The sequence below is a fragment of the Zonotrichia leucophrys genome, chromosome 24 (genome assembly GCF_028769735.1).
Source record: "Zonotrichia leucophrys gambelii isolate GWCS_2022_RI chromosome 24, RI_Zleu_2.0, whole genome shotgun sequence".
NCBI classification, from domain to species: domain Eukaryota; kingdom Metazoa; phylum Chordata; class Aves; order Passeriformes; family Passerellidae; genus Zonotrichia; species Zonotrichia leucophrys.
The window spans coordinates 1,077,710-1,092,455 of NC_088193.1; the positions used below are offsets into that span (position 1 = coordinate 1,077,710).

General features: G+C 60.8%; 1 protein-coding gene across 1 annotated transcript; it reads right to left on the bottom strand.

Moving 5' to 3' along the window:
- Positions 1–3,983: 3,983 nt before the first annotated feature.
- Positions 3,984–12,995, bottom strand: TMPRSS13 (transmembrane serine protease 13). Its single transcript, XM_064732049.1, has 13 exons — positions 12,969–12,995; positions 8,222–8,396; positions 7,837–7,938; positions 7,104–7,226; positions 6,897–7,026; positions 6,654–6,746; positions 6,526–6,569; positions 6,127–6,286; positions 5,452–5,624; positions 4,912–5,010; positions 4,463–4,605; positions 4,220–4,372; positions 3,984–4,117 (listed from the first exon to the last, which is right to left on the bottom strand). The coding sequence occupies exons 1-13, from the start codon at positions 12,987–12,989 to the stop codon at positions 4,103–4,105; spliced, it is 1,431 nt and encodes a 476-aa protein (XP_064588119.1). The 5' UTR covers positions 12,990–12,995; the 3' UTR covers positions 3,984–4,102.
- Positions 12,996–14,746: the final 1,751 nt, after the last annotated feature.

Here is a 14,746-nt window from a genome sequence, read left to right on the forward strand (position 1 = left end):
GGTGTGACCATGCCCTGGGGGCTGCAGTGAGCATGGTGGAGCTCTGAGCACAGATGTCCCATGCAGCAGCAGCCAGGACACAGCTGGGTGTGCTCTGTGCTTTCCCTCCCTCCCTTGGTTCTTTATTCACAAATTCCCAAGGAGCTGCCCAAAGTGAGTAGAATTTTAAAAATCAGCATCAATTGTCTTTTTTCCTGTAGAAGCTCAGGTAAAATGGAGATCCCAGTGTGAATGTGGGGAGGGAAGAGGAAAAGCAGCTCCAGCAGTCACTCGTGGTGAGCATCTGCTCCCCAGAGCTGGGCTGCTGGAGAGGCTGCACCGAGCTCCAGCTTCTCCTCTGGAGAAACTGGGCCAAAAGTAATGCAGAGGCCAGGCAGGAGACGCTGATTTATGTTAGCAAGGGGGCTGGGCTGGCTGCTCAGTGTCTGGGAGAGCAGGAGCACAGCCACAGCTCCAGCAGGGCAGGGCTGATCCTGATCCCAGCCTGTGTCCCTTACCCTGGAGCAGGCATCCCCTCTCTGTGGGCCTGGGGCAGGGATGGAGCCACCTGCTCTCCAGAAATTCCCCTCCTGTTTTAAGGTCTCTCTCTGTAATGCCAAGCCTGGAAATTGCCTGTTCAGAGGCAGTGCAGCCCTGGGTCCCATCTGGGAGATGGGAGAGCGGAGCAGCGACAAAGCTGTGTGCAGCCATAAGGCTGTGTTTACCCCAATAACATCATTTTCCATCAGGCCCAGCCAGTCCTGCTGCCCTGGATCCCTTCTGGGGGGGGATTGAGCATTTCTGGTGCTCTGGATCCATTCTGGAGGGAGATTAAGCATTCCTGGTGCCCTGGATCCCTGCTGGAGCAGGACTGAGCATTCCTGATGCTCTGGATTATTGGAATAGCAACACACTGCAACACTGGATCCCTGCAGAAGCAGGGGTTGAGCATTCTTGGTGCCCTGGATCCCTTTAGGAGCAGGAATTGAGCATTCCTGGATCCCTGCAGGAACAGGGATTGAGCATTCCTGGATCCCTGGATCCCTACAGAAGCAGGGATTGAGCATTCCTGGTGCCCTGGATCCCTGCAGGAACAGGGATTGAGCATTCCTGGTGCCTTGGATCCCTGCTGGAGCTGAAATTGAACATTCCTGGTGCTCCTGCCCCACCGAGCCCAGCTCCAGCTGAACTCCACCCGTGCCAAGTGATGATGTTACTGACCAGGGAAAGGAACCAATCCCCAACTAGAGGAAAGGCATTTTTGCAGGCAAACATCATCGCTGGAACCCTGTAAACAAAACGTGTTTTGACACAGCAGAACAAAGAGCTATAAAAGGAGAGATCTGGGAAAACCGCGGCTAATGGGCAGTAATTCACGTGGTGCCTGCCAGGCTGTATTTTTGTAATTTGTGTCCCTTTGGGATGCTGCCCACGACTTCCAGAGCTCAGAAGAGCTTGGGAACAGCTGTGGGGCGATGCTCAGCACCCTTTGTCTTGGAAGATGCTGTGGAGGAGGACATTGAGCAAACAAAGGGCTTTGTAAAAGCCACAGGTGATGGCCTGTGCTGTCCCTCGGGGCTGGGCTGGCACCCAGCACAGCTCTGCTCCCCCAGAAATGGAAGCAAAGTGGTGTCCAAGGCGTCTGCTCCATCTGCACAGCCTTTGGGAGCAGCACGACAGCCGTGGCCAGGCTGCACAGGAAATAATCACTGCTAATCTGCTTAGAAATCTCCATCCCCTGGGAAAGCACAGCATACCTGCCTGTGGGGCTGGGGGGACACACTGCTGGATGCCAGGCTGAGAATAAATAAATTACATTGGTATTAGGGGCTGAAAGCCTTTCTCTGCTGTTAGAGACTTTCAGAAGAGCAATAACCCCTGAGGAGGAGAAATCCACAGCAGAAGAGAAGGTCCCACACGTGCTGAAATGTTGCATTACTGGCCCCAGGAACACAGCTCCAGCAAGATCAGCTCTTTCTGGGTTCCAGTTTTTGGGTTATCCCTTCTCAAAAGATCAATTTGTCCAGTAATGAACCACCAGGAGCTGCTGCTCTGCTCTGACTTATCTACAGAAAATCCTAGGCCCCTCTGGACAAACCTAGGCTGGGTCTGTGCCTTAAGGCCCACTGAATTTCCACTTTAACCAGACTAGGGAAGCCAGAGCCCCATCTCTAACTCACAATCAGCTGCTTCTGTTTATGGAAACTTGTGCTGCCCTGCACACTGAGGTCAGGCACTGCTGCCTGTGCAGGCTTGGTGTGGGGGGAGCAGAGCCCCCCAGGCCAGGCTGGAGCCCAACAGGGCTGCCCAGGGCCCCCTTGTCCAGGTGGGGAGGTGGGAGCAGCCCCCTGGCCCTGGGGAGGTGGGATTAGCCCCTGGCCCTGCTCACCCCGTTCTCCAGGGCAGCTCCTGAGCCCTGAGAGGTTTCTGTTCTGCTGCTCTGAAATGGGATTTGAGGTCAGGCTGATTTGGCTCTTCCCAAAAGGCACAGGATCCCTCCCTTTGTTTCAGTTCAGGTCAGGGGCAGCCCCCCAGCCCTGTCCAAAGGCACAGAAGGGAACAAGGCCAGGGACTCCCCCAGCCCTTCCCAGCAGCAGCAGGTGCAGCCCCAGCCCCAGGAGAGGCAGGTGCTTTCTGCACACCCAGATATGCTATCACAGCACACACACAGCTGCCATAACCTTTTCCAGGGGAAGTGGTCAGCGCTGAGAACCCAGGGGATGTCCCCAGGACCTGAGCAGCAGAAAGATCCCTTTTCTCCCAGCCACGAGCAGCAGGTGATGAGCAGGAAGGGCCACTCCATAAACCCCGTGCTCCCCAGGGATCCTTGGCACGCTGCTCCTTCCTTTCCAGCCCGCCCCAAAGAGCCATCTCCACGGGGGACACTACCAAAACATTTATTAGACGAGTGCAGGGTGGCCAGGCTCCACAGGACCCCCCCCTGCAGCTGTCCTCAGGGCTGGGGAGGGGGGCAGGCAGGCTCTGCTCACCCTGGGCATCTCCCTGTGTGCCCAGCGCCCACCAGGAGATGAAGGCACTTGTTTCCCCGAGGGAAATGTCCCTGCTGGGGCACGGGCAGGGAGGACAGGCAGGGGGCAGCACCGCGGAGCTCCCAGCAGGGACATCCAGGGCTGCTCCCTCTGCTTCTGTCCCAGCTGCCACAGCCACCCCCGGGGCTCACAGTGCCCCAAACCCCGCCCGGAGCGCACTGAGAGCGGCCGCGGGGCTGGGAGGGAGCGCGGGCTCCGACCGGAGCCACGGCATGGAAAAATAAACAGCTCTGCGTTTCTCTGGCAGGCAGGGACATCCTTAAAAGGAACTTCCTAAATCCCTCGGCAAACAGCAGGGCAGCGGCCGCGCCTCCCAGAGGGAGGAATATCAGCAGCTCGGGGCTCCCCTTGGGGCAGAGCCCGCAGGTGTGGCAGGGTGGACACGGCTGCCACATCCTGCAGCCTGAGGTGGCACAGCTGTGACTGAAGGAGAGAGCTCCCTCTGCATGGGCACAGCTGTGACCTGGCTAAAGGAGAGAGCTCCATCTCCATGGGCACTGCTGGCTAAAGGAGAGGGTTCCCTCTGCATGGGCACTGCTGTGATCCAGCTAAAGGAGAGGGTTCCCTCTGCACGGGCACTGCTGGCAGCTGTGACTAAAGGAGAGAGCTCCCTCTCCAGGGGCAATACTGTGACCTGACTAAAGGAGAGAGCTCCAAATCCATGGGCACTGCAGTGACCCAGCTAAAGGAGAGGGTGCCCTCTCCACGGGCACAGCTGGCAGCCCCTCGCCTGCTGAGGATGCCAGGGCCCCTCCAGGAAGCACTCACACAGCCTGTCCAGACAGGTCTATTTACAGGAGAGCTACACACACGGGGCAGGGAGGTGTCCCCAGCCAGCACGGCCAGCTGCTGGCATGGGCTGTGTCCCCCCGGGCCCGGCTGGGTGCTGTGCCCAGCCACCACCACGCCACCCCTGGCACCAGGCGAGGGCAGGGGCGGTTTGCAGGTGCTGTTTCCAACTTCGGGGGCAGCCACGGGTCCCTGGCTGCAGGGACAGTCCGGAGAGGTGGGGGTTGGCAGGTGGCATCCTGCCCGGGGCAGTGGCCCGTGCCAGCCCAGTGTCCATCCTGCCCTTAGTCGTTCTCGCTCTGCAAGGGACAGAGAGGGGAGCGGGGTAAGTGCCAGGGCTGGGCTGGGGGCACAGCCCCTGTCCAGGGCCGCCCTGCCCAGGCCCAGCCCTGCCACCTCACCTCCATTTTGCTGTATATCCAGCTGAGGAGCTTTGTCACACGCGTGTACACCCCAGGCTTGTTCTTCTGGCCACATCCTGTCCCCCAGCTCGTCACCCCGGCCACGTACCAGCGGCCATCGTCCTCGCACACCAGGGGCCCTCCGCTGTCGCCCTGGCTCACAGGGGCAGAGCAGTGAGGAGGGGAGGCAGGAGATGGGTCCCCAAATGGGGGCAGCGGTGCCCAGGTGTGCCCCCGGCTCACCTGGCAGGCGTCCTTGCCTCCCTGCAGGTACCCAGCGCACATCATGCGGGGGGTCAGGTAGCCCTCGTACACCTTGTCGCTGTTGCAGATCTTGTAGTCGATCAGCTTCACCTCGGCCTCCCGCAGCTTCGGGGAGGTGTTATCTGCAAGGCAGGAAGAGCTGTGGGCCAGGGGGGGCCTCGCCATCCCCCGGCCCCTCACCAGCGAGGGAGGAAGCGGCCTCTTCTCGCAGGGGTGATTTCTGATAAGCCTCGAAGCCGCAGGGCTATCCCGGGAGTTATCCCTGGGGAAAGCCCTCCGGGGCAGTCCCAGGAGTTATCACTGTTATCCCTACGGGAAAGCCCTCCGGGGCAATCCCGGGAGTAATCCCTGCAGGAAAGCCCTCCAGGACCCCGGCAGGGCTGTGCTCGGGGCAGGGGCTGCCTGCGGGAGCCGCGGTCCCCCCTCACCTTCGTTCTCCCGGGTCTTGCCGAAGCCGGTGATGAAGCAGGACCGGCCGGTCTGGAATCGCTGGCCGTGCATGGGCAGGCAGGCGGGGCGCACCTGGGCTGCAGGAGCGGGATGGAGCCAGGGATGAGTCACCGGCACAGAAATCAGCACGGCCCCGCAGCCAGGGAGGAGCGTGGGGCGCAGGAGAGGCTCCCTCCGTGCCCATCCCTGCGGCCCCTGTGGGGCTGGGGGCACAGCTGAGCCCACGGCTGCTTCCTGGCCATGGGACAGGCAAGGTGGCCACAGCACAGCTGGATGTGTTTAGGAAAAGCCTGGATGTGGCACTGAGTGCCATGGTTAATTGAGGAGTTAGGGCATGGGTTGGACTCAATGCTCTCTAAGGTCTCTTCCAACCTGGTGATTCTGTGAGTTCTGTGGATGCCCCAGCTGGCAGCAGCCCCACACACCCCATGGTTCCCAGGGCACACCTCTCAGTCCTGCCCACCTCCCTGTCCCCCAAACACCAGCCAGCCAAGGCCAGGTGAGCCGGGTGACCTCACCTGAGAGCGCCAGTGGCCTGGAGAGCTTCATGAGGGCGATGTCGTAGTCGTCGTGGTCGTCACTGTAGTTGGAGTTGATGATGACCTGGGACACGGGGATGCCCTCCATGGGCTGCTTCAGGTCTGACACCCCCCCGTACACCTTCCAGTCATCCAGGATCTTCATGCTGTTCCTGGCAGGGCGAGAGGGGCAGGAGGGAGTGAGTGTGATGTTCACATGTACACAGGGGTCTTAGGATGAGGGAAGAGACGAGGATCTGACTCTGTGTTTCAGAAAGCTTGATTTATTATTTTATGATTTATATTATATTATATTATATTATATTATATTATATTATAAAGATACTAAAAGAATAGAAGAAAGGATTCCATCAGAAGGCTGGCTAAGAATAGAAAAAAAAAGAATGAAAAACAAAGGCTTCTGTCTCAGACAGAGAGTCCGAGCCAGCTGACTGTGATTGGCCATTAATTAGAAACAACCACATGAGGCCAATCACAGATGCACCTGTTGCATTCCACAGCAGCAGATAACCATTGTTTGCATTTTGTTCCTGAGGCTTCTCAGCTTCTCAGGAGGAAAGCTCCTAAGGAAAGGATTTTCCATAGAAGATGTCTGTGACAGAGAGAGCCGGGCGTGGGGCTGGGCTGGGTGCCCAGGCTGGCAGCAGCACTCACATGAAGAAGCAGTGGGCAGCCGTGAGCACCCACTGGGCATCAATGATTGTGCCGCCGCAGATGTGGATGGGCCCGTACTGCACGCTGACCTGCCAGGGCCATTTGTTCACAGAGGTCTCCTTCCCACCGATGATCCGGCCAGAAATCCTCTGCCCGCAGGCTGGGGGGACAGCAGGGCTGGGAGAAAGGCTCTGGGGGAAGGGAGCATGGAGGGGGACACACACAGAGCATCCCCACCACCCGCAGGAGCCACATTTATTGCAGGGAATGCAATGTTGGTGCTTTTCTAGCACCCAGAAGATGTCCCGTTTGCCCACCCCTGTGCTGAGAAGGGGATAAGGGCTCCCAAGCCTGTGCAAAGGGCACCCACCCTCGGCTGTGTCCTAGCCAGCTCCTTACTTGTGCATCGCAGGGAGACGTACTTTCCTGTGAGACACTGGGAGCTGCGGGAGAGAGGAGGGACAGCCAGCCTCAGCCTCAGCTCTGTCCCTGTGGCACCAGGACAGGGCTGAGGGGGACCCTGGTACCTGTTGAGGCTCTGCTGGATGGTCTCTCGCTCATCAGTCACCGTGAGGCTCTTGCCAGGGACACGCAGGGGGATGAACTCGGTCTGGGATGCGCTGGGAGGGGAGAGGACAGACAGTGAGGGTTCCCCCGTGGGTCACTCACTGTGCCCAGAGGGGGAAACAGCACAGCAGACCCTGCCCTCAGGCAGGGCAGGGCTTTGGCAGCACCCATCAGAGCAGAACAACCCATCCTCCAGGAGTTACTTCTGGAATCCCAGCTGCCGGCAGGTTTTCCTGGAGAAGGACTCGTCCCAGTCACTGCTGCACACTGGCAGCCACTGGCTCTCGGTGCTGGAGTACACGTGGAGCAAGGACTCCTCGGAGGAGAAGCGCACTGTGGGATGGAGCAGGAGGGTCAGGGGTGCTCCTGGGGCTCCCCCCATTGCCCCCATCCCATCTCCCGTGCCTCACCACAGCCCAGCTCGTCGCTCCTCTGGGAGCAGTCGACGACGCCGTCGCAGCGCACAGGGCTGTCCTTGCAGCTCTCTGCTGGCTCCTTGTACAGGATGCCCGTCTGTGACCTCCAGAACATGACTGGAAGCGGGAGAACACCACGCTGAGGCCAGGGCTGCCCATGGGTGACGGGCTGTGTCCCATCTGGGTGGGCATCTGGAGCGTTCACATTCACTGGGTGTGAGTGTGAGGTGTGTGTGAGCAAGAGTGAGGAGCTGCTGGGGGAGGTCTGGGCACCCTGAGCACCCCCTGTGCTGCCCAGCTGCTCCCAGCCCCTCTCCCTTCACCCACAGGAAATGCATTCAGCCTGTGAGGGCTTCGAGCCCGGGGCTGGAGAGTGGCAGCAGGATTGAAGGGATTCCCCGGTGTCTGTGCCTCTTCTGCCCACGGACCATGGTTTGCCTTGGGGAGGGCAGCTCTGGGTGCTGCTGGCTTGAGCTGCTCACCAGAAGGAAAGCCCACTGCAGCCCCAACCCCTGAAACTGGCACCAGCCCAGCAGCAGAGCTCATTTTCTCCATCCCCAGCTCCTGTCTCTCCAGCAGATGTCAGGAACGCTCAGGGAACGGGAGGAGCTCATCCCTGTCTCTGAGCCAGGGGATTCTCTCTGGGAATTCCCAGTGTGGGTATCCCCCGACTCTGCTGACCCCCAGCTCCCCTGAGCCCCCCGGGCAGGGCCCCCACCCCACTCACACAGCAGGATGAGGGCGATGAGCAGCACGATGAGCACCGAGACGCAGAAGATGAGCGCGAGCCGCCGCTGGCTCATGCAGGGAGCTCTGAACATGGAGGATCCTGGCAGCAGGGCAGGGGCAGGGTCAGGGTCAGGGTCAGGGTCAGGGTCAGGGTCAGGGTCAGGGTCAGGGTCAGGGTCAGGGTCAGGGTCAGGGTCAGGGTCAGGAGCCACCTCTGGGCTGTGGGAGAGCAGTGCCATGCACAGCCCAGCCTGTCCTGTGGTCACTGTGCTCTCCCTCGCCCCCACACCTCTCACACCCCAGCTGTGACCTCCCTGCCTCCCTCCATCCCTCCCCAGCCTGGCAGGCACCAGGCCATGGGTCAGCCCTGTCCCCATCCTCACGGGAGCTGTCACAGGCCGAGCAGGGGCTCGGGGCCGGGCCGGACTCGGGGCTGTAGGGTTTGAAGCTGATGCCCAGGACGTTCTCTCGAGGTGCTGGAGGTCGGGCACCGAAGATGCTGCTGGCCGTGGAGACATGGAGCAGGCTGGGAGGGACACTGCTGGGCGAGGCAGTGGTCTGTGGGCAGAGGGGACTGTCACCAGCAGTGACTGCTGCCCACCAGAGCCCCCCACCCTCAGAGACAGAGCTGAGCCCCCCTGGCACCACAATGAGCCAGCAGAGTCACTCCCCAGATCCTCTCTCTGTACCAGAACCTGAGCCACATCCCACCCAGGATGGCCAAAACCCTCCCTGGCACTGGGTTTTCCCCCTTCAGGCAGCTGAGCTCCCCAAAGGCATCACTGGGAGCCGAGCAATCAGCTGGGTATTTGGCACGGTGACAGTCACGCCGTGGCCCAGTTCCACGGGGCCAGTGCCCCAATTTATGCATCTATCCCTAATTAGCCATTTGAAAAATACAGTGCAATTTCCAGCTGTCGTTTAGTAACACTTAATAATCGGTGTTTTCCAAGCCCTGAAACGTCCTGCGCCCTGGAATGCTGCTCTGCAGTTGTGTCACTCCTGATCCATGAATTCACGAAAGAAAATGTATCTGTTTCCTTTCCTCAAAATGCACTCTCCCAAATGCTCCCTTGGTGACAGAAGCCAGGGCCTCTCATTTCCCTCCAGAGATGAACAAATCCCTAAATAAATGCTGCTTCCTCTACCTTTTGTGGGATGGATGGGGCTTGGAGCACCCTGGTCCAGTGGGAGGTGTCCCTGCCCATGGAAAGGGGCTGGAACTGGGTGAGCCTTCAATCCCCTTCCATCCAAACCATTCTGGGGAATGAGAACTGGGGAGCCCAAGGAGAGCCACCACCCTGCAGGGACCACTCACCACCCAGAGATGGGCTATACGACATTTCTCTGAGAGCCTGTCTCTGGTTTTTGGCCCTGCACTGCTCTGAGCACAGCTCTGGAGCGGGCCGGGCAGGGACACGGGCACAGGGGGACACTGCTGGGAGCCCCCTTACCCTCCCATCTGGCTTTTCTCCCCTCTCGTGTTCCCTGCCAGGAGCCTGGAGCCCTGCTGAGCAGCTCGAGAGGCTGCTGGTGCTGTGTGAGCGTGGCTGTGCCCTCCCTGGTGATGCTGCTGTCACTTCCTGGGCTTTACCTGTGAGTCACAGCCCGGCGTGGCCACGTGTCCTGTATGGGTCTGAGCCCAGCCATGCACTGGGGACACCTGTGCTGTACAGTGGGGGCACACCTGTGCTGTGCAGTGGGGATACACCTGTGCTGTACACTGGGGGCACACCTGAGCTGTACACTGGGGATACACCTGTGCTGTATAGTGAGCACACCTGTGCTGTACACCAGGGGCAAACCTGTGCCACACACCAGGGACATCTGCCCTGCACATCAGAGACACCTACCCTGAGCACCGGGCACACACCTGTGCTGCACACTGGGCACACACCTGTGCCCTGCACACCTGGCACACACCTGCCCTGCTTGGGCCATGCCTGCTGAGCCCATCCTACAGAGCTGGTGGCCACAGCACTCCTGGCTTGGGGCCACCCTCCCTGGCCAGCAGCGTGTGCAGGGCCACCCCCGGCACAAACCTCCTCCCACCCCCGGGCCCTTGGCACAGGCACTGCTGGTGTCCCCTGGCCATGGGGAGCCTCCTCCCCACTCTTGTGGAGCTCGCCGGGCTCCTGTGCACGGGGAGGAGCGAGAGAGGCACTTTCTGTTTCACTGCACCAGCCCCACTCCCAGCCCTTCCCCAGCAGCCGGGATCTGCTCCACGTTTGCCCACACCCCCATTTCCCAGCACTGCTGCAGCCTTGCCCTCTCCCAAGGGTGCCAGGGAGCCCAGGAGGGCCCCTCAGTTTCCTCCTCGAGGCTGGGGGTGCCCTGCAGTGCCCTAATGAGCCTGAGCAGTCACAGTGCTGATGGGATCTCAGTTCTCATGCACCCACATTGTGGGGCATCCCTGGGTACCCTCAGTGCCCGCTGTGGGTGACAGCCAGAGCTGTGGCAGCTCCTGGGCAGAGCAATGTGGGGATGCCCGGAACCCTTCCTGAGAAAGCAATTTCTCCTGCCTGCATTGAAATGAGGTTTTTGTAAATACCCTTTTCCCCTGGCATTTGTGTGCTGTCCCCACGCCTCATGTGTCACATCTCACCCTGCAGCAGCTGTGACCCTTTGCTCTAGCAGCTCTACAATCCCCCAAAGGACAAACCTCTCCACCACACACAGAAAGCACAGCCCAGCGTGCCCAGGGAGCCAGCAGTGCTGGATGCCACAGCACTCCCACCTGCAGTGTGCAAACACATCAAATTAACACCGAAACGTGCCACAGGTCATGCTGCTCCGAGCGCTCCTCAGCAGGAAGCACATGCCCTTGCTTACACGCAGGTGAACTCCCAGCTGCTTCTTTCCTTAAAAACTTTAAATAATTCTGTGGGCTGCCAGGAAGGGTGACAGAGCCCTTACCACGGTGAGCAGTGTGGAGCAAACTGAGGTGGTTTTGCAGAGATGTTCCTGTTGCTGGGGAGAGTGCGTGACCCCGGCGAGCGAGCGAGCGAGCGCCGGCTCCTGCCCACAAAACCTTTAAACCTTTACTCATCCCTCGCTGGCTTTTGAGTAAAAGTCAGAGGCAGAGCCCAGCCCGGATCACAGGCGCCGCTGCGGTTTCAGCCCTTTCCCCCACGGCTCTGCAGGTGCTGCAGCAGCCTCAGCAGTGATCCGTGCCCAGGGTGATCCATCCACAGCAGTGATCTGTGCCCAGGGCATGGGGGCACGGGCAGCCCCTGCCTGGCACAGAGGGCTGGCATCCACAGGACAGCCAGGAGGGACACTGGGACACTCAGGGGCTCCTGGCCAGCTTTGCTCACCTTGCAGACAGTGCACACTGCCTGTCTGCAGCTCGAGCCCTCTGCTAAACCTGTCAGGAGTGCAAACAGCACCTCACACCCCATCCCAGAGCAGAGCTGGGCACGGCCCCCAAACCAAGGGCAGCAGCTCTGCCCATCCCCTTTGCACCCTGCGCTGGGCACTGACCTGCAGCTCCACGCCCTGCCATGATGGAGGGAAGGCCCCCAAACCCACGGCAGCCAGGACAATGAGCAGGGGAAAGGTGATCCAGGCACGGCTGGAGGCTCCAGGGAAAGCAGCCAGCAGGCAGCCGCGGTTTCGGAGTGGGAGGGAAAGCGGAAGCCAGGGAACACCTGGGTGCTGTAACCAGACCTGGGCCCAGTCCTGGGGGAGCAGCAGGACACAGAGCCCCCAAAAACCCCGAGCAGCAAGGGGGGAGAGAGGGAAAGAGGCAGCCTGGCTTCAACGAGCTGCCTCAGATCCTCCTCCCCACCTGAGCCCACCCTCAGCACAGCTCCTGTGCCCAGTCTGGGAGCTCCTGAAGCACCCATTGTCTGCTCAGAGCAGCCCAGCCAGCACACAACTGAGACATTGTCCTCACCAGGACAGAGGTGTCCCCTGCCTAGAGAGTCCCCATCCTCTGGGTGACAGCATTCTGCTCAAGTGCCACTGCTGAGCGGGGCCTGCCTGGGAGGGGACAGAGCCCAGCACCAGAACAAGGACAGAGGGCACTGCCAAGGCCCTGACACACACAGCACAGTGAAATCCCAGTCAGGCACTGTCACTCTGCAAGTGCGGGTGAGTGACTGTTTATTGAGCCAGGGACAGCTCATTCTGTGCCACTGTGGGCACCCTTTGGGCACAGACCAGAAATGGTCCAGGGGCAGCGTAACCACTGCTCACCTCACTCCACAGAGGCGCAAACAGAGGCCTGGAAAGACAGAGAGACCCTGCTGCCATGGCAGAGCCAAGGGTGGCTCCTGGCACTCCTGATGGCCCATTTAACCCAGGTGACAATGCCAAGGTGCCCCAGTGGGGCTGTCCAGTATTGGGCAATGGTCCCTGCATGTGGCCATGCCAGTTCCTGCCCCACCATCACCAAGATGCAGTGATGCCACCCAGAGCTGGGACCACTCTGCATCTCCCCAGAGCCAGCCAACACCCAGCACGAGCCCGCTGTGCCCCTCCTGGCAGCCCCCCAGGCCCAGGGGCAGGAAGGGGACGCTGTCAGAGCCGGCTCTCCTCCCCTGGAGCCCCACACGTCCCGGATGTCGCTGGCACCCGGCGCTGCTCAGCACGGTAATTACTCGCTGCCTCGCCCGGTGCCCGGCCGGGATGGATGTTTTCCCCATGACAGGATGCTCAGCAGAGCCCCACATCCCGGGCTCAGCAGGTCCCAGCCAGCCCAGCCCAAAAGGGCGCAGGGAAAACTGCCTGGAGAGCAGGTGAGGGGAGCTGTGCCCACCAGCGCGGCGCTGCTGGAAACAGAGCCAGAGGGCTCAGCAACGTGCCAAGGGGCACCAGATCCTTCTGACAGCACCCTCAGCTCACAGCTCAGTGTGGCAAAGCACCCGGAGGAGCCTCGGCACCTCTGCCAGCACCAGGGATGCTGTGGTTGCCCTCCCTCCCTCCAGTGGGTGCCGGAGGCTGCGGCTCCTCAGGCAGCTCCTGCGGCTCCTTCTCCCTCCGGCTGCCGTGGGGAGCACCCGGAGAGCAGGAGCAGAGAGAGGGCAGGAGCAGAGAGCAGAGAGCAGGAGCAGAGAGCAGGAGCAGAGCCGGTCCCCCATACCCCGAGGGGAGCGGGTCCGCGGCGCCCGCAGCTCCCGCACTTACCGGGGAGGTTTTGCCGTCCATGGGCCGGGCTCGGGGCTGGGCTGGGCTCAGAGCCGCGGCTCGGCCATGCCAGCAGCGCGGTGCCGAGCGGGGCCAGCTCGGCTGGGGCCGGCCCAGGAGGTGTTTGGCGAGCGGGCTCGTACGTCAGTGCCGGCAGCGCAGCAAACCTGTCGGACCTGCCCGGCCCCGGCGCCGCCGGTTTCCCAACAGCTCCTCAACACCTGCGCTCTGCCGGCCGGCCAGGGGCCTGCGAGCGGGGCAGAGCCGGCCCCAGGGAACAGCGGCATCCCGGGGCTTCCCTGGCTCACCCGAACCCCCTTCCTCCCCTCCGTGCCCCCCACTCACTCACCCACCCGCGGCTCTCCTGCCCGGCACAGCGCAGAGCAGGGGATGCACAGCCGTGCCCAGCCAGGAGAACCTCGCTGCTGTGAGCCACAAGTCAGGAATTCCCTGTCCCAAAGGAAATGAAGCGCAGTTTCCCTCCGGTTCCTCTAGAGGATTTTAATTCCTTTGCTGATGGAGCGATGCTTCTGCCAGGAGCCAGCCCAGCGTCCTGCCTGCCCTGCAGGCACAGCCTGGGGATGCTCTGCTTGACCAAGGACTCAGGGAGGAACAGGTGAAAATTCCAGGATTAAGGGAGAAGGGCCCAGCTTCACCCTCCATCATGACCCTCAGTGCCACAGGTTTCTCCTGGCATCATTCTCAGTGTAAATCCCTCGTTCATCCAGCTCCCCACCCACGCCTGCTCATCAGAAGGGCAGGAGACAAATGGGGACATCCAGGCTTGGAGGAGCCCTGGTGCAAAACTCCTTTGGAGGCTGAAAAGTCTGGGCTGGATCCCTCTGACCTCTCATGCAAAATTCCTTTGGAAGCTGGAAAGTTTGGGCTGGATCCCTCTGACCCCTCCTGCTCCCAGCTCACAGAGGGGTTCTGAGCCAGCCCTCACCCCACAGTTCACACCTCTGTAGTTTTCACAGCCAGGAGTGGTTTTTGGGGGTTTTGTTTGCTTTCTGTGCCTCTGCAGGTGGTGCCTGCTGAGTGCCAAGGTGGCCAAGCACTGAGCTGCACCCCAGGCAGCCCTGAGCCCTCCTGAGCTGCTGCATCCACCCCAGAAAGGGATTCTCAGAAAACACCTCCAGGAATTGCTCATTGCCTGCTACAAAGCCACCTACAGAGAGCAGTTCCAGGGAACAGCGTGTGTGCCTTGACCCCAGCAGCCTGATGGTAAATGTCAGCATGCACACAGCTCCAGGCTGAAATCCTCACCTTTCCTGCTGCTGTGAGCCCTCCCTGCTCCCTCCTGCCCTCCCAGCCATGAAAGAGGAGCTGGAACGCACAGCCAGAGCCGGCTCCACCAGCCCAGGAGAGCTGCTCCAGCCTCTGGGCTCCAGGGAACTGGGCTGAGGATCCTGGATTGCTCTGTCCTGTGGCAGGGCTGTGCAGAACCAGCCCTCCGGGCCCATCCCTGCCCTGCTCCTGCAGCCTCACCTGCCTGGCCCTGCTGTCAGCCTGGGGAAGCTTCCTGAGGGACAGCAGGGAGGGAAATGCACAGCCCCAGGTGCTCCTGGGCTGGGTTTCTCCGTGGTGTGTCCTCAGGGAGGCATTTCAGGGTCAGCCTCATCAGCCCAGCTCTCAGTGTGCCCTCTCCTGTGGCACCTGGAGAGCTGTGCCCTCCCTGCAGAGCTCAGGCTCCAGCCCAAGCCCCCTCTGTGGCCACATTTTTCTTCCCAAGAATATTTCTGGGTTTCACATTCTCTGAACCTCAGAGAAAGGAAACA